This window comes from Lipophrys pholis (genome assembly GCF_963383615.2).
Source record: "Lipophrys pholis genome assembly, chromosome: 5".
Lineage (NCBI taxonomy): Eukaryota > Metazoa > Chordata > Actinopteri > Blenniiformes > Blenniidae > Lipophrys > Lipophrys pholis.
Window position 1 is genome coordinate 26,707,135 of NC_137628.1, and position 20,176 is coordinate 26,727,310.

General features: G+C 40.7%; 1 protein-coding gene across 1 annotated transcript in view; it reads left to right on the forward strand.

Annotated features, from left to right (window-relative positions):
- The window catches only part of mtnr1aa (melatonin receptor 1A a), a 38,096-nt gene extending 18,233 nt beyond the window's left edge, over positions 1-19,863 (forward strand). The window contains exon 2 of the mRNA XM_080464469.1: positions 18,074-19,863. Within this exon, the coding sequence (XP_080320595.1) occupies positions 18,074-18,942 (869 nt within the window). The 3' untranslated portion in view covers positions 18,943-19,863. The remainder of the gene's footprint in view (positions 1-18,073) is intronic.
- Positions 19,864-20,176: the final 313 nt, after the last annotated feature.

The following is a 20,176-nucleotide window of genomic DNA, read 5'->3' on the forward strand; positions in this document are numbered from 1 at the left end:
TAATGAGTGGCAGTAGCTCCTCATTAAATACTTGCTTTCCAGGGACTTGAATGACATAAATGGGATCAATCCAATCTTCTGACAGGATCAAGCTGCTTGGTAATTGCAAATGGGAATCCAAGCCACCTTGTAATTGGTTGCCTGTGTGTGTGTGTGTGTGTGTGTGTGTGTGTGTGTGTGTGTGTGTGTGTGTGTGTGTGTGTGTGTGTGTGTGTGTGTGTGTGTGTGTGTGTGTGTGTGACTAAAACATTAACCACACCTGCTTCAGGAAGACAGTTATGGTCTAATTTACTCACCATCATCATCATCATCATCATCATCATCATCATCATCATCATCATCATCATCATCATCATCACCATCATCATCATCATCATAAATCATTAATATCATCACCAATATTTTTGAAATAATTTCCCTTCTTTTTAACTCAAGCCTCATTTACATGACAGTGTTTCAAGTGAAATTACATTGTTTTTGGCATTTTCGTTTCAGAAAAAGTTTTGCGTTTCCACTGCAAAGTTTTGAAAATGATGTCACGTTTATATGGAAAGAACAGAAAAGCTGAAAACGATGTAGTTAGCATGCCAGGCCCCCAGTTGGCGCTATTGTTTGTTCTTGTGATGAAACCACACAGATGCATGCAGAGAACAATATGCGATAAACATTAACAATGGCGAGTACACGGACATTCGCATGGACAGACAACGAAGATGGATCACTATTACAGGTCACTCTCGACTGTAAAACTACCAAGTCCCACAAGAAAATTGACTGGGAGTCATGTCACTCTGGAGGCAAACACTGTTGTTATTGACCATCTACTCGCACATGTGCAGAGAACTATTTACTATGGCCATGGTGCGCAACTTTTTCAAAAAGTTGTGTTTACCCCATCTCCATGGAGACGAGCATTTTTCAAAAGGTTCCAGCTTCAGAGCCATCTCAGAAAGTAGCGTTTTCAGTGGCTCCGAGCGCCGTCGTCATGTAAACGGACTCCCAAAACGGACTCCCAAAACGCAACACAAAGTTTGCAATTCTCACTTGAAAACATCGTCACGCAAACGGTCCTAATGGATGTCCCTCCATTTGGCTCCAAATTAAAACGTACGTATTATTTACTGGGCACATTTTTGTATTTTCTATTTGAATTTTACCTGGGATGCAATTTACTTGCACTGTATGAATGTGAATCCTTCCTCGGCTTTCATTTAGTCTATTTCATTGTTTCCAACTGGAAAAGTTCAACTGTCAAATTGGACGGATTGGTTTTAAAGCTTTGGGAAACAGTTCTTCTGCAGAGCCTCAGTTTTAACGGATGATTTGTTCTGCCTGGGAGGCTTAAGTCAGGGAACACAAGTCTCTGTCAGCAGCAGAAGCCACAGATTACATGAAAGATTAAAAAGCCAATTGACTGTTGCATTACACAGGACATTCCCTGATGAATACTGGTTCTGAAGAAACAGTTGTTTGTTCAGGTTTGTGCGTTTTTTTTTTTTTTTTTTTTTACTACGTCCATAAGGTACACCATTGTTTATTCTTATTATATTTACCACGCTGTGTGTATTGTTCCTAATGTGTATGTGGTCTCAACATTTTAAGTCAGGTCTGATAGGCACAAAGTTTAGATAAGATAAGCACCACTCCAAGACTACAGTGTGCTATCATAAGCGGCTCCATGTAATCGTCTCAAGCTCGGGGCTCTTTGTCATCATCCTCTAACCTGCTGGAGTTTCAAAACAGCTAGGAGGAGAATCGAATGTTTCAGCACCATGTGACCCTGTTTAGACAGTACCCCTGTTCATCTGTACAGTAGCCCTCTGTCTGCTGAGCTGAATGTGTACGCTCTTACATAAGTGACACAGCTTTTGTTGCGTTTCTCCCAAATTTTCACCGCATTGGAAAGGAAAGTTTTGGATTGTTTCTCTATCCTGCTGAAAACGTAAAGGCTCAGAGGAGGAGCTTGTTAACCTTGTTACCTTTAGTTAGTTTAATGTCTGGGCAAGTGTGTCAAGTAAGAATAATACCCCCCAAAAATGGAGAGGCATTAAGCCCTTTAACAACATTCAAAACTATCCCAAGTGTCCTCAGCTGGGGTCTTGTCTGTCTCGGTCTTCCCATTATGTTCCTGCCATCGTCCTCAGAGATGCTCGTCTGCGAGACTCGAGTCACCTGTGGAATAGTGACGCACGGTGGAAGGAGAACTGCAATGTACCCTTTTTTTGTGTGAATGGGACAGGTTGGGTAAAAACAGTTTGAGGGTGTAGTTTTGAGCAGGTAATTTCTTGGCATTGTGCTCACTTGTGATGGGCTGTGTTTGTGTTCTTTGTGTATTTGAATAGCAAAAGCACTTTTCCAGAACCATTTTTTTTTTCTTTTCATGATTGTGTTTGTGTGCATTGCGTTACAAGTTACAAGTCAAAAGGTGAATTTCTTTTTTCCAGTTTCTTTATTTATTTATTTTCTTAAAGAAAGAGTGCTCCTTGTCCATTTGTGAGGAAGATGTTTCTTTACAAGGAAGCATTACTGCTAGACTCCTACATTTTACAATGTCTGGGAACTTGGCTTTTATTGAGAGTCGTTCAATCAGTGGAGTTCAGTCGAAATTGCAGACTCCCATTATCTGTCGGATGGTTTGGTACATTGGAAAAAGGACAACTATAAACAGTCGACAGCTTACGCAATGGACAAAAAGTTGCACATGTTTCCTCGGGATAAAAGCATGGTAAGTTCACTTCACTTATACAAGTAATGGAATCAAACCCGCAACCTCTCAATTGGGAGACGACCGCTCTACCAACCAAGCCACAGCCTTGTAATTGTTGTCACATTATTATTAATAACAAAAGAAATAGTTCTTTTTATTCTTCCTCCCTTTCTACTCTTTACCCTAAAAGTCACCAAACAGTAAAGTACCAACCAATACTGTTTTTATACATCTTCTGGAATGCAAACAGTCCAATCAAATCAAACCACAGTGGTGATATAGTCATTTTCTCCGGGTTTTAAAATGCTAATTCCTGGCATAATGATACAACTTGGACACTCAGACAGCCGAGGTTCAATGTATCCCACTGAAGGGCTTCCTTATCCATTCCCAGGCCAACAGATAAATATTTTCTCCAGCATGTCCCAAACTGACCTTGGTTCTTGTCCTGCTGAACAATGGTTTGATTTAAAAGATTTTTTTTCAAATGACATTTCACTTTTACCTCCTACATTTCAACCCATGTATTGATAGTTTCTTATATTCTTAAAACTGGCTCGGGAATTTCCCCTTTTTCGTTCAAGTTGTTTGAGTTTTATGAATCATACTTGTGCTGGGTGTATGTGCATGCATATTTGTGCTGGCACATGACCCTCTATATCACTTATTGTGTACTGGGTGAACTTTAAAATTAATTAGTCAGTAAGTTTGGTACCTCCTGAGGCAACAGCAAGTACACTTAAATGAGTCATATTATTCAGCTTTTCAACACTTTCACATGATCTCGTTGGTCCGAAAAACATTAGATTCAAAGTTTATTGCCCCAAATCCAGCTTTTCCCTGATTTTCAGCCATTTGAATATTGGATCACAGGAGCTGCATTCAGAAACTGCTGTGTCTGTGTGAGCTGGACTGGCTCCACCCACACATGCCCATCTTAGGAAGAGGTACTTCCTCTCATGGTGCCATGTGCCAGAGCAGAGCTGCTTAATTGTGGGAGGGTCAAAGGGAGGGCCTACCTTGACTGGGATTGGCTAAACCCCTGATGACACTATATAGGGTTTGATTTCTGATTGGCTCATTGGAGCATCACACTTTCTAAAAAGTGAAACAAGCCAGGGAGAGAGAGGACAGACTTTCTTCCCTTTTGGGGCGTCATTCCAGGAGTGGGGACGATTGTTACTGTTTGAAAACCTTTAGAAAGTGGATTTAGCATAATATGAGCTCTTTAACAGTTTGCATGTGAGCAGTGGCATTTCTAGATGTAAATACTTGGTGGGGCAAACTTTTGTTTCAGGTCCAGTGACACCACTGAATTCCAAAGTAAAGTGGATACACAACCTTTTAGCCACAACATTATAACAGCCATATAGGCGCTGATCCCATAAAAATGTTGAGCCTTGGAAATAGTACATATTTGGCTAATATTCTTAAACAACCATCGGTCACTTTATTAAACTTTACCCTTAAGGTAGTGGTATTCTTAGACTAATTCCCTCTGCAAGTGAAAAGTTGTATAAAACACATCATTTCAGTTTTTTTATAATAATCTTTTTGACATGAAGTAGTTGAAAGCAACCCTGAAATAAAAAGGAAACCGCAGTTTAGAGCTGCCAACTTTCAAATGTTATATAAATAAACATCTGCATTTCTAGCATACAGTAAACATAAAACATAACATCGTCTGTGAATTGTCAGTCTGGATCCTGGTCAGCAGGTGATTGACAAATACATTGTTTTTAGATACTTAGGCTTTTTCCCCATATGGATTGCCAGCCTTACACTGATATACTGTACATATGGTAGTGTGAGTACAGCATAAAGATTGTTAAATATAAGTGATACGTCTTAGTCTGTAAGCAGCAATGACGGCCAGTATATAATCGAGGGAAACACAGGTCCAGAAATTATTCATATGTCCTTGATATGAGGACGATAAATGACAGCACATAATCTTTACTCAAACAGGACTTATCCTCAGACGGAGATGTGGGAGGACATTAGCCTCCTCTGTGTTATCTGTATGAAATCTTAGGTGGTGAAAAGATGACAGAATGAGTGGCAGAGCACCGGACTTATACAAATATGATGTTGTAGCCGAACACAGCTCGCTGGGGAGCAGCTGGAGTACTGTAAATCACAGCAGCACTGGCAGCTTCAAGAGCCGTGGCCACATGGTCCGCCCAGCTCACAGTTCCCCCGGGGAATCTCGAGTACAGTATCTCGCACACAATGACCTGATGTTCGTCAAGATCAGTGTGATGGAAAGATAAATGCCAGCACATCCATGGCAGTGTGCGGCTTAACACAGATGATGGAGTCGCAGTTAATTTTCATGCCTGGTTTGACAAACAGGTTAATTTTTTTTAATCTCCTGTTTTGCCACGAGTCCATGACACATGAAGACTGTGTAATCAGATTGACAACATGACATTGGACAACTTGTCTAGGGGGCTTTATCTGGAAGACGTGACTGGACCTGTCAGGCTGTGTCAGGCCACCAGCTGTGGGGGCCCGGCTGACATCCATCGTGACACCACCCGTGGTGTTTTGTCATCTCTGCTCCCTGAACAGAGAAAGTAAGCATGGCAGACAGGTATTTTCACAACACATGATCCTCAAAATTGCAGTGGTTGCTGTAAGAAGGAGGCCCAGTATCGCTTCAGATAGGGGCTGCTTGCTCAGATCTTTTTTTTTTTTTTCCTTTCTGAGGTTTTAGGAAGGTTGGGCGGTTCAGCGGTAAACATCACTGCATGTGAGATGTTGTTAATGTCTCACTCAAGTTGCGTCCCAGTGCTAAAACCCACAGGACATGCTGACAGTGTCAAAGTAACACAGGAGCTCATTAACATTTTATTAAATAAAGCAAAGATGAGACACTTATTCGGAATTGCTGTTGGTCAATTCCACTTATCGGTGAAACAAAAAGGTTCTTTGTATCAATTTTGTCCAGACAGAGAACACTTTGTGTCAACATGAGGTTATTTTAAACACATCTCTTACCCAGAGGGAAACCTTTTCTTGCCTGATTAAAGACACGCTGGAAAGCTTTCAGTGATAAAAAAGAAATTATTGGAAATCACAAGTCAGGATATTAAAAAAAAGAAGCTGATTTGTGTTGCTTTGGTCCTTCACAAAATCTTTTTTTTTTTTTAAAAAATCAGCATGACTGTAACTTGTAGTGATTCACACTTCATTCTGACATTTTAATGATCTCTGGGCCACTCGCTTTATTCCCTCCTGGTGCTGAATGAGAACACAAATCAGGTTGGCGCTGGGTAATGCTGCGTTGCCCTCTGCTCTTTCTGGCCACTACTTCTCTCTCACATGGGGGGGGGGGTTCACATGAGGTCAGTTTTTGTACATCCCTTCCTCTTTTTGCCTTGGCGGAGTAGGAATCCCACCCTTATGTGTCAACCCATGTCCAAAGTGTCTCCATTTTCAGTCTTCATACGGTGAATGAACAGGTTCACATCTTTAACTAAGGATGGACTGCACTGCATGTTCACTGTGTTTTACTTCACATCCGAGACTCTAGAAATAGCTTCTGTAAGAGAAGAGAGGAGATTAAACGTGCCAAGCGCTTCATTATCCACGGCTGTCACTGGCTTCATTCATAAACACAATATCCGCAAATCCAATAGTGACCCAGGGACATAATCACTTTGCTTTTTTATAGGGCATCCTTCATCTCTCTCTCTCTCTCTCGCTCTCTCTCTCTCTCTAAGTCTGTCTCATTTTGGAGTTTTATTACTAGTTCAAGTAAAGGTCCAAAACAGCCTTTGCTTTGTCTGCATTTGGTCACGTTTCTGTGCACACTCCGGCGCTCCCAATTCAGTTCTGCCATTATAGATGATAATCCACTTCCTTATTTTTGTCCCTGTCAGAGTGGTAGATAGAAGATATTTCAAGTGGCTCACCCAATACATCGCAAACATTCACTCATCATATTGCCGGAGGATCACACACAGACACACATTCTTAAGAATAGCCCCATCATTTCCTCTCTTCTATCAAGTACTTCTTGTGAAGTCTTTTGTATTTGTGATCATCGGATCACATCCATATATAAGCAACGGAGTGCGAAAATCTTTGCAAAGACTAACATTGACTTAAGGATTATGGTGGCAAGGTCAATGAAAGTGTAACCAACTGCATTTTTTTTTTTCCTTTCTGAAAGGCGTACAGAATGTTTCAGCAAAGTGGAATAAAAGTCAAACGGGCACAGCTATTATTACCTTTTCAGTCACTCACATTCCTTGTCTCGTGTCATTTTTAACAGCAGTGTCAATTACAGCAGCGCGAGGCGGGATGAGCAAAAGCCACAAATATTTTTGTTTTCAGGAGTCTCAGAGTGGCGAGATGCAAATGCGTTGCATGACAAACAAGCTGCGGTATCACGGAGAGGTGAAGAGTTGAAACTATGTGTGGGGAAATGCTTTTGTTGTTGCTATAAAAGCACTCTCTAGTCAGAGTGTGCAATGAAAGGCTTCAGTTACCATTTTAACTGCTGTTTTATAATTGCTGTGTATTTTTGCACAGTATAGCCCATCATGGGATTTATCATGTTAGTAGCTACGGCCAGTTGAACAGAAATGGATCTTGTTTTTCAGCGAAATGTAAGCACGTCACCAGCATTTATTGTGAGACGAACATCTTTTTGTTGCTTGTTGTATTGTGTTGGTGTGGAGAAATAGTCTCATGTTACCGTGCCGCTTTAGCCAAACATCCATGGAAGTCAACTCTTTATAGTTGAGATGTATCATATGAAATATGCATTTGGTGATACATTATAATTACAATTTACATATTCTTGACGTCTTGAAATGTATTCATATTCCTGGGGTGATTTCCTACACATTAACATGCATTTTAATGAACACTCTGTGGCCTGTTCTGCCGAGGGCGGCACATTGAAGGGTCAATTTCGTGCCTTTTTTTCTGCATATTGACTCTGACCTCTGTAACTTCCCCCTGACAAGGTAGCCAGTCATACTTGACTTTTGGCCGAGTGTAATGACATGCCTTGTTCAATGGTCCAGCTGGGACATAAGACCACGGTGTGTCAAGGCTAACATATTCACACTGGCTCCACCTGCTGCTGACCTTCAGTGCATGTGTGTTATTACACGCCACGCAAAGCCTCAGAATGAGTGTTTATCAAAGGGTGGAGGCAGAAATGCCATTTATGGCATGCATGGCAATATCTCAAAATGTAAAGTCAAAATTAAAATTATGTTAAGCATCTTTTGTGTGTGTTTGCCAGGTTTTCTCCTGTGGCACAAACAATGGGTGTAACAGTTTACACATTTCCGCTCATGTGTGAAGATTTACTAAACATTTTAAACCGAAACATGATCTCAAGCAGATACTGTCACATTACTGAGCGGTTATCAAAAGGGCCCCTGTGGTGCGAGCCGATCATGCAAGAAGCAAAATATTATCATTTCATCACAAACCAGTAATGTTCTTCTCACAGCAATGGGAATAATAGTTAGAAAAAAACAATGCAGGAAGTTAGATCACAAACAATAAAGCAATGAAAACAAAGATAATTACTACAGCAAATCATCCATTGACAGTATGAAAGATCATCATCACTTTAGTGAATCAGACACTTTTCCTGTTCATCATGGGTGGTATTGTTGGAGTTTTTCTGTGTCAAAACATATATATGCTGACAAATTAAATTTCACAGCCATTGGTGCAGCAGGGCGATGGGGACTCTTGACAACGAGGTGTCGGAACATATAAGGACCGCTGTCATTACCACACCGCTTTGCTGCGATCGCACATTGTGAATGACGTTCACTGGGCAAAGTCTCAAAGCATCAGAAAACCGCACCTGTAGAAACAAACAGCATGAGCGAAGCAGCAGTCTGTCGCCATGAAAAATGCAACTTTCCAGCTGTGATGCAACACAGAGTGAAATAAGCAGACAGCTCACCACCTGTCCAACTGGTGTTTCCCCAACCTTTATGTATCATTTCCCCAAGGGGAAACCCTACCCAGGTCACCTCAGTGTAGGACTCCTGTTGGGGTTTTGCTGTCGTTGGCAGCCTCAAGGAGCCGAGGTGAAATGATAAATTCTAGGGATGTCCCGATCCGATCGGTAGATATCGGATCGGGGCCGATATTAGTGATTTGTGAGTGATCGGGGATCGGCAAATCCAGCCGATCACCCCGCCGATCTAAAAAAAAAAAAAAAAAAAAAAAAAAAACGCGGTCCTTAACGTCACCTAATAACCACAACAATCAGGGACTAAACGAAGCTTCTGCCAATAGTGCTTTTAGCTTCAGACATCTTAGTTGCTCCAGAAATAGACTATTGAGTATATTTGCAATAGCAATGTGAGTATCGGATCGGGAAAGTATCGGTATCGGCCGATACTCAATTCTGAAAAATCAGATCGATATCGGGGGCAAAAAAGTGTGATCGGGACATCCCTAATAAATTCATAACTACACTTTTTTATAATGAATTTAAAAGCAATGAATGTGTTAATATTTGTTCACGAATGAAAGGTTGTTAATTTAAGATATTTGAAATGCAGATAGGTTATTGCTATTTCGGTTAGTTGTGTATACAACCAATGGTTTACTGATACACACTTGCATAATCCCCAATTTATTATTTTATTTACTGCACTATCTTTGTCCATCGAGCACTACAGACAAGGGCAGGGTATGGCCTGGAGAGATCGCCAGTCTGTCACAGGGCACACACACATAGACAGACAACCACACACACTCACATTCACATCAAGGTGGCAATTTAGCGTCACCAATCAACTTGAAATGGGAGGAAACCAGATTACCCGGAGGAAACCCGCGCACACACGGGGAAAACATGCAAACTCCTCACTGAAGGGCCTCGGGCTGTACTTGAAACTTCGAGAGCCCTGATCACTACGCCACCGTGCGGCCCACTAGCTTTGTTTGTTCTGAAATTAAACTCTTGTTTCAGATGGCCATTCATTGTTCAGCTTGAGATAAACACTGCTCACACTCTCCCTCTGTGAGGCATGGAGGTGGCCGCCTCTCGCTGTGGGTGCTGTTTTCTCCAGTGGAAGGACAGAGGACTTGTGGGGTTTGAGGATGAATAAGAGGAGCCAAAAGGAAGGCCATATGTCATGATGTCAGTCCATGTTCCCACAGGGGGCAAAAACTGACAGGACACTATGTTTATGAATTTAAGAGTTCCACTGTTTAAATGAAGATTAGTTCATGGCTTTTGCTTATGGGATAATGCCCAATTATAGAAAATAACAGTATAATTTCTCTGACCTCCAGCTTGTGTTTATGTTGGTGCCTGTTGGGAAGGTCACTATTGTAAGACACAAGACATTGTAGAGCTGGATGAGCTGATTGGGGTAAACAATATACACAGTGATTAGTATATGGAGATTTCTTTGAAGCCGATTATATGGTCTGAAGGATGCGTAGCACTCTGGATTTTTTTATAAAAAAAAAAAAAAAAGACAGAACAGTTAAGGTCTTGTCATATCAATGCACTGCTCTCAGTACAAACAAGTGCCATTGAATCCATCTGAAGTTCCTCAGTGTAACTGCTCACAAACACTTTACATTCAGTTTGACTGACCTAGACACCCTGCTCGAAAAAAATGGATAAAAATCAAATGTTCCCAGCTGAAGGTGCCATTATAGGCAAAGTTAATGTTGACAGGGATGGATTGAATTCTGTTCCCACATTTTAAATACTCTCTAAACACTTTTTTTTATGTCTGTAAAGTTGTTGTGAGAAAACGACATCATATTTGAGATTATGTCGGAATACCATAAAAGGTGGGAAAAGTCTGGCTGAAATTAAAGGAAGTGTATCTCTTTTCAGCTTACCAGTCACATTTCGCTGCAAGTTACAGTAGGAAAAAAAAAAAAATGCTCAGATGGCGCTTCAGCTGTACCTAAATCCAAAGAGAAATTGGTTAAAAGTGTGGGATTGCAGGAATGGGAAAAGCGACACAGCACCAGGCCATATCTCTCCCTCAGCCAAATGAAAACTGGGAGTGATGCGTCAATCACAGGACTAGTCAGAGTGACAGAGACAGTGAGTGAGGGAGTCCAGCAGCCAAAAGAGCCAGCTGCCTGCAGGCAGTTCACCTTGTCAAGGTCAAGGCTCGTAATACTGAGTGACTTGACTTGAAAATCCTGTAACAGTGTTGCTACAGTAAAGGAGGAGTCCTCGCAAGATGACTGTTTACAAGTTGCCTCAACACCTTTTCAGAGGATAGAAACACATTTTCATTTGGCACCGCACACTCACTGGACTCACTCAGCACACTTTCACACTCCTGTGACACAATTAACATGAGTCTGCGCACCAGCATACACTCCCTGGAGACCTAAACTAGGACAAAGTCTTACCAGTAACCACAAGATGATCAAAATGATTGTCTTGTTGGATCGGCTATTTAATTAATACTAGTGAGAACTCATGTAGGCCGTTTGATCAGAGGCTTCACATAAGAGTGGGGAGTTATACAAGTTTTTGTGTTTTGTGAGCACACAGAAAACAAACAGCTAAACCACAAATGTGGTTGAAGCTGCCGTTTAGTTGGTAAACCAGAGGTTCAGAGTCCATAGTTTCATTTAGGATGAATCAAGTAGACCAGTCAAATGTTTAGGAGGGAAAATACTCAAAGATGACCTTATTCCAGTTTACTTTGGAAGGAGATTGGTTATTTACCTATGATTAAAAAAATAATAATAATCCTTTTTATAACACATGCATTTAGATCTTGTTTCAGATGCCCAAGAAGCAAAGAAACTTACTTCATACCCAATATGGTAAACAAACAACCTGATTGCTTTTTTCTTTCCTCAGGTTAACAATTCCTTCCAATTAAATCAACAATGATTCTTGTAATTTCTACAGAATATTTCATGCTGAGAGTGTGATGAGATATTTTGATCAGAAAATGCACCAACATACTTCAAACTAATCACAGTTCTTTACCCTAAGCTGTGTGTGGGCACATTTTAGATGTGTAAGCCAAAGACGTCGAGCCTCTGTATCTTGTGGAAGGCAGTTTGTCAGATTTGCAGCATAGTACAGCGTCACAACAAAAAAAGACAATTAAATCATTAACTGCATTTATGTGTATCACAATTAATTGTCAGTGAGGATTTCATGATCGCGACAGCCCCGGGGAGCGAGTTAGCTGCCAGGCTGTGAACAAAGTGGAGGATTTAGCTGCTAAAGAGTCAGATGGATATTTCCCTGAGGACTTGCTGGAGACTGCTGAGGAAAAATATTGAATTTATATAGACAATGATAGAAACCAAAGCCCTTGTTTCATGTTGAACTCCAACAGTATCTCAGTCTACTAACTTAAAATGACAATGTGGTTAAATCGACTATTGGAGATCCTATTGTAATGTAATGTAATCCTATTGTCATCTACTGCAAAATGGTTATATTGGACAATGTCAGGTTAACCTGTGCACTTCATAAAGGAAAACAGATAATTGATTGTCCAAAGGGGAAAAAAAATGTGGCTTGTCCAATGGTGCAACAGTTGGTTGGTTGGTTGGTTGGTTGGTTTTGTATTGGTATTTGCAAAGAATTAACCGATATTGTTTATAAAACAAAGAGCAGATAACCAAAAGGTGGAGGCAAGATAGAGCAACATATCACATGTTGGAATGCATATTCTACTTTTGTTGAGTTCCCCGATTTTTTTACCGATAAAAAGGACATTTAGGAAGTAACTACCTCTAGTATTGACAAAACCGTGCACTCTGTTCAGCTACTTGTATTCAAACATGAAGCTTTACACCAGCTTAGACACAGATATTTGCAGTACAGGCATTTGTGCAAGGATAAAAGTCCATGAGTGCCTTTGGAAATACGTTCTAGCTTTCAATAAAGTGTCCTCCGCCTCAAGGTCCTCACAAAGATAGATATGGCAGAGCACACACACTTATACTGTAAAGCTTTTAAGCAGCCATGAGATCATGTGACAACAGTAGGTGCACCTAATTCTCTATCGAGGGCATCTGAATGACAGATATAAAAGGGCAAAACTTAATTAATAGCCGCATGTGATCTCTGGCAGGAGAATGGTTGGCATGTTCTATGTGAGATAACAGGCTGCCGAGCAGATCAGTCTTGTGCCTCCAATGCTCAGCTGAGACTGACAGATCCCTGTGCAGGTTGGTGGAGTGCGTCTGATACTGGCCGCCCAAACATGGGTGCAAAAAGGAAACTGCCTCCTGCACGGCCATGATTGTAAATACAACGCGCTTAGTTCCCATTTGACATGCACTAAATGCATCACATCATCAGTGACAGGGTGTTGTCACATCTGGAAAACTGAACCCGGACTTGTCATTAGGCCTCATAATATGGTGTTTACCACTATACATGGAGCCCATTCCACTGATGTGAAAGTGACAGCTGTGAAAATGCTTTGTGGCTACATGTTAGGATTTCCCACCCATCATCGTGACAGGCCCCTCAACGGTCATCAAAGCTAAAACGCAAAGGTGCGCATAATGCAAAAAAGCCTTAGGCGCAAAGTATCATCTGTGTACATACACTTTCAGCCTGTTTCTACTGAATTCAAATCAGAATATTTGCTTATTTGTCTCCTCTGAGTGTAAATTATGTATTGCACTTTAAAAAATATGACAATCAGAGAAGTGTGTTTTCCGACGATTTCCCCATCAATGTAATTCCAAAGAATATATTAGTATGCCCTAGATTACTGCTTAGCCTGTAAATCATGTCCTCTCATGATGCTCATTGTCGAGTCCTTTTCTCCAATTAGAAGCATGTATTATTTAGCGACAGGGACCATGCTTTCTTTCATTATTCATCAACATCAAAAGGTGACAGTTGAATGCAGGTCGAGGTTCACGCACGCTAAATCATAAGGGGAAACCGCCAAACGCCTTCAGACGGGCTCACATATGCGCACATTCACACAAACAATACAGAATTTCCATCTCCATTTTTTTCTCAAACATCCAGCCTTGAGGCCCTCCCCCTGTGGCTTATATAACAAAGTTGCAACAGAAACAAATGGATGTCTCTAATGGGTTCTTGTTGGTGCTTTTGCATGTTTTAGCATATTTGCAAATAAAGCATAGCCTACTTAAATTACTGCCAGCTATTTCCCAGAGCGTATCACATTTTTTGGTTTGTTTTACACGACTGACAGCAGGGTTTACATCTCTTTTATTGTCAGTGCACCGGAGATCTTGGTCGAGATTATCACACAGGCTATCTGCAGTGGAATACGTGCTGCTATGGAGACATAAGAGTCCTAACTTCACTGGTTTGAAGATTAGAAACCATTCTTAGTCATTTTATCGAAACAGTGACTGATTATTAACTACAGGTTGATAATAATGTAATTATTTTGTTATGCTTTAAAATGGTTACTTTGATAAATTTGATCAATTTTTTTTTTGATTAGATAAAAAATATTTTCAATAGAAATTTGCTTGCAGCTTACATTTGGTATAATCTAGTGCACATCCTGGACAGGTTGTTCATAACAGGGTTTACACTGACATTTTAAAGTCAGCAATTAAAATTCCGTTGATTTGTTTAGACTGTAAATCCTGAGAAAGTTGGGAGAGCATGCAAACCCCACATAGAAAGGTCCCCAAAAACAGCTAACCATTAAACCACAGTGCATTCGGAATTCATTAGTTATAAAATGAGAAAATACATTTCGAGCCTTTGGTTTTAATTATGATTTATTTGGTTTGATCTGAAAATATGATATTATTTCATAAGATCCGTCAAAAAAAACCAAACATCTATATTGCAGAAAGGTCAGGTTGACCCTTAGTACTTCGTCGACGCTCCAATTGCATCAGTCACACAATCACTGTTGTAGTGCTGTGGAGTGATTGAAGCGCGGGTGTTTTTGATAGCGGCCTTCAATTCATGTGTATTGCGACTCTGATGTCTGTCTTCTTACTTTTTCACAATAGATCGTTTGCACGGCTCACGGTAGAGGGGAGTCGGTGAGCCAATTACAGCCCAGCGATACCACCATTAGTGGATCGGTTCAGAGAAGTTGTGGAAAATCCTGCTGGAAAAGGATCACAAAGAATCTTCATCACGTTTGTAATTGAAACCAACAGAAGACAAACGTGCTCTTTAATTTCCTGAAAGATTCTCTGTTGGTTTCAATAATTAAAAAAAAAAGATAATGCCACGCCGGTCAACGCCGGGGTTGCCAGATCTGACTCACTGTTTCTAGCCCAAGCGAAACGTAAAAGCCACACACCTCAATAAAAACCCGCTCAAATCTCAGCCTGTGTAGAAATCATGTTATAATCGTAGAACTATTATATGTGTAATAAAACACACAACTGCACTAAATAAACAAAGTAAAAAGGTAAGAAAATTTGGCGCCCCAAATGGGGGAGACCCGTCCAATCTGGCAACACTGGTCAGCACGTGTAGATCCATTTTCAAGTGGTTGTGCAACAGGAGTCGACAAACTCTAGACAAAATGAGGAGTCAAAGAAGAAGATTGAGAAAAAAATAGAGCACAGCTTTTAACAATTTAGCGGAGCCGCGACCTCCGGCGCGTCTTTGTGACGTCACCCACATGTCAATGACGTGGCAGTCGCATATTTGTGACTGGATCATTGAGACGGCGGTGAAAGACTTTAGATACATATCTATCTATCTACATATCACAAACAAACAGGTCAGATATGGGCCACTTGTGAGCAGAAAATGGGAATTGTGATTGCTGTGGTTTGCACTGAACCTGACCGACACATTCATTTTAGTTTTTGGAATTAAAGATTTAATGCTTTTATTCTCTGAAACAAGTGACAATGGATTATTAGTTTTTAGATGCATCTGTTTCTGATGACATAATCCAAACCGTCCATATTATATCATAGAAAGGAAACACAGCTATAAAACAATATATCATTTGCATAGCGGAAATTCTCACAATTGCAGCCCAAGACTATTTTTATGCCTTCGCTTGACACCAGCTGATGGCCAGAGGCCCTGTTACTTTCTAATTCTCTGTTCATCCATCCATCCCATTTACATTAATGTGATGTCTCTTGAACAGCTTTAGACGTGGCAGACATGTTCACTTTTAACAATCTACCAAGGTTTAAATCTCCGAAGGTCAAAGGAAAAACCTCAGTGAACTCATTTGTGTACCTTTTTTGTAAACTCAAGTAAGATTATAGCTCATCATTTTATATCATATTATTAGTTTTTATTGCTACTTTATTGGCTACTCATAAAGACACAGCATGCGGCTTTGTTTGTATAGTGGGACACTTGACATTGGAACAATTGCTGGCTCCCCTATAAATCATGAATGTATTGTTATCAGGATCTCAACATTTGCAATATACATCATGCAAAGGAAATACATTGTAGGGTTTTCGTGCAGAAACAGTATTTTGCTATTCAGTGTGTGTGTTTGCGTGCTCCATATTGTTTCTCCTTTTATATAATTTTAAGTGCATTGAGATTATTAACCCGAACCTTTTCAAGGTTTTTCACAAATAACTAAACATGCAGTGTAATCAAAATTTCAGAATGCAAAAAAAGATTAAAAAATAAAAAAGTTGGAAGATTAATATCGACACAGAAACAACCCCAATAGAATCCAAACCCTTTCAGAGGAGGAATAAGACGAGCAATATGTACTCAGCCTGCTGTCTTAGACTGTGTGAGTTGTTGACAAAGCAACCTAAAGACAAGAAACCACCCTGTCCAGGTTAAAGGTGAACCGCTGTTAGTCGAGTAATGTAGAGCTGCAAGGACATATACATCGCTGGGCGTGCTGGATGTGAGGGGAATCCTAAAAACTGAGACAGAGAGCAAAGGGGTTCTAAGCTGGGACGACGAGCGCACAGCACGATCACGCTGGCTGCACCAGCTCTCATTGGCCAAAGTTGTCAATAAATAATTGTGCTCGCAGGTAACTGCTGCAAAACTCCAATTGACAAAAGGCGTGATTTCTTTGTCACAAACTTGATGTTGTGTGGACACACAGAATAAACTTTACTGTATCTGACCGCGGCGCAAAGCAACAAACACTATTGATTTAGTGCATAGGTTCTCAAAGTGCGCCGCAACAATTCTGGCGGCCGTAATGAATCACAGTAGTGTTAATCCAACTGTGCATTACTTTGAAAGGATGAATCTCCGTTTCGTGGCCTTTGGCGACATCTACAGGCGAGGTCAAGGGATAAGCAGTAATTACAGGTGTGGCCTTTCGGGGTGCTGTGACTCACCAAATACACCAAAAACGGAGAAGAAAACATGGAGAACGAGTGGGCGTTTTCAACTTTTCCCCACTCAGGAACGGGTGTTAAAAAAAAATTTATTAAAAAAAGTAACTGTTTTCGTGCTCCTAAAACGCTGCGCCGTATGGATGATCGGCCACAAACGGTCTCGTGTGTTCAGGCCCTGAGACTGACTGTTGTAAATATGTTTTTGCACATATTCTTGAATGGAGTGCACAAATTTGACTGCAGCAGCAGAAAACCCCATTTTGGATGTTTTGTGCATTACAATGTTTCTCAAGGTTTTGCCAGGTTTAGCCTCATTTATCAATTAAAATGTATTTATTGCACATAACTGAATGTAGACCAATTAATGTAAGTTGTAAAGATGCAACCTTGTCATTAAAATGACTACAAATGTTTTTTTTTGTGTGTTTTTTACTTCTTTCTTTTTTCTTCCGCGGCCCTCAGTACCATGTTGGGTTCCTAAATTGGCCCTCAGCTATCAAAACTTTAAGAAGCCTTGGTTTAGTGCATCTGGCTTCATGAATATTCATAAAAAGGTTTGTGTTGTTTACACCTGCGTCTCTTAACATGTTTGTCATGAGATGTAAAAGGGCTCAACCTTCTGGTGCTCGTGTTACAGTGTTTCCCCAGTCGGTAAGCCTTCTTAGTTCCAGCGATATTTTCTCAAGCTCTACTGTTGTTCTCGTCTTTCCCCATCTCCCATGATGTGGTGTTTTTTTATTAAATTTTTTTTAAATCAGTTATATTTGCTGTAATGTGTAATGTTTGATATCTGTTTCCACCAAAACATCCTAACTCCACTGTGTCACATTTCGTGATGTGATTGTGGGGGCTCCACGCTCCGTCGTATCACTCCACAGCAAACAAGAAACAATACCGTAATCAGTAAATCGTTGGTGCGTAAACAGGCCTCATTTGAATACTTCTGTTATCTCATGATGTCACTTATGGTATTTGCATTACTTAATGACCTGCTCTGTGTGGATAGAACAATTCCGAGCCACTTCCTCTTCCAGTATTTGTATATGCTCTGTCTCTGTTGACACTGCCTCAAGTTTTTCTCGTTGGTGTTTGTTTCATCTGCAGGGAACATCTTTGTCGTGAGCCTGGCAGTGGCGGACCTGGTGGTGGCCATCTACCCATATCCTCTGGTCCTCACCTCCATCTTCCACAATGGCTGGAACCTGGGCTACGTCCACTGCCAGATCAGCGGCTTCCTCATGGGTGTCAGCGTCATCGGCTCCATCTTCAACATCACCGGCATCGCCATCAACAGATACTGTTACATCTGCCACAGCCTCAAGTACGATAAACTGTACAGCGACAAAAACTCGGTCTGCTATGTGATGCTCATCTGGGCACTGACTGTGGTGGCCATCGTGCCCAACCTGTTCGTGGGCTCGCTCCAGTACGACCCGCGGGTTTATTCCTGTACTTTCGAGCAGTCGGCCAGCTCGGCGTACACGATCGCAGTGGTTTTCTTTCACTTCATTTTACCCATCATGATTGTCACCTACTGCTACCTGCGCATCTGGATATTGGTCATACAGGTGAGGAGACGGGTCAAGCCGGACAATCGGCCCAAGCTGACGCCGCATGACGTCAGGAACTTCGTCACCATGTTCGTGGTGTTTGTGCTCTTTGCCGTTTGCTGGGCGCCGCTCAACTTCATTGGGCTGGCGGTGGCGATCAAACCGGAGGTGGTGATTCCCCTCATCCCCGAGTGGTTATTCGTGGCCAGCTACTTCATGGCCTACTTCAACAGCTGCCTTAATGCCATTGTGTACGGCGTGCTGAACCAGAACTTTCGGCGTGAGTACAAGCGTATTGTAGTGTCAGTCTGTACCGCTCGCATCTTCTTCCAGGACAGCTCTAACGACGCAGGGGAGAGGCTCAAGAGTAAACCGTCGCCTCTCATGACCAACAATAACCAAGTGAAGGTGGACTCGGTGTAAAGGAAAAAAAAAAAGGAAGAAACCTCAAGGACATAAACTAAAATGCTGTTACTGAGAGTTAAAAAAAAAAATGGTGATAAAAATACCAAATATAAATCCAAATCAACGTTGATCCTCTGAGCTGTCTGAACTGTCATACGGTGCTATCTGACCTCTGAACAATCACAGTAAGAGCAGGGGTGCATATTATCTTTGTCTTTTATCAAGCACTTTTGGCTGCAGTATCTGTAGTACCGTAAATATATGATGTACGTTTTGTTTCTATGTTTACAGTGATGATATACATGTATTATGCATTATATAAGTATTTATTTTGTATGCCATGTCATGTAGATATATAGTGAGATATATCAGGTTCCAGTAAAACTGAAAGTAACATTTTATGAGGCCAATAAATAAAAAATAAATAATAAAAATTTATACCCAACTTGGTTGAAAATATAACCACAAGTTTATAAAGTAAGTTAACCAATTTTAATAACCTCATTTGTGACACTGTATCACTAACTGAGTGCAAGCAATGTGAGTTGCTGCTGTCTTATTATTCCCTACAGTATTGTCCCTTACATTAGGTGGAATATATATTTTAGTAAAAAAAGATCTCGCTCTCTTTCTATCTCTCTCTCTCTCTCTTTATCTCTATCTATCTCGACCACCTTGTGAGCTCATTATACTGTATGCATGGATACCAGGAATTATTCATATGCAAAATAAAAGCCGACATTGATGGAAGATATGCTTTAGCCCTGTTTTTTTTTAATGTACTCAGTTTTATTACATTTATGCAAATGCATGCTTGTAAATTTTGATTATCACAACTTCGGACCTGTTTGAGCCGTTTTTTGTTTTTTTTTGTTTTTTTTAATCAATTTAAATTGTGGCAAGGATGAAAGTAAGGCTGAATAAAAACCTCTTTACAGTATACATTTATTATGTGGTATAATTGTTTTAAGGAAGTCACTTTTTGTTTGTGTGGTTTTTTTTTCTTTTTTAAACTGCAGTTTAATCACTGGCGTATTTAAATTTCTCCTTCCGGAGAAGGAACAGGACCTTCAAAATATGTTTGCTGTGTATTTCTTATTTGTGGACTCTGCTGCTACAAATCTGCCTGAGTAATGGGATTTAACCAAAAGTGGAACACAGTCATCTTTAGCCAATAAAAATGATAACACACGGTTATACAATATACTGCCTGTCCCCCCCTCCCCGACATTGTCTGATGTGCATTGCATGT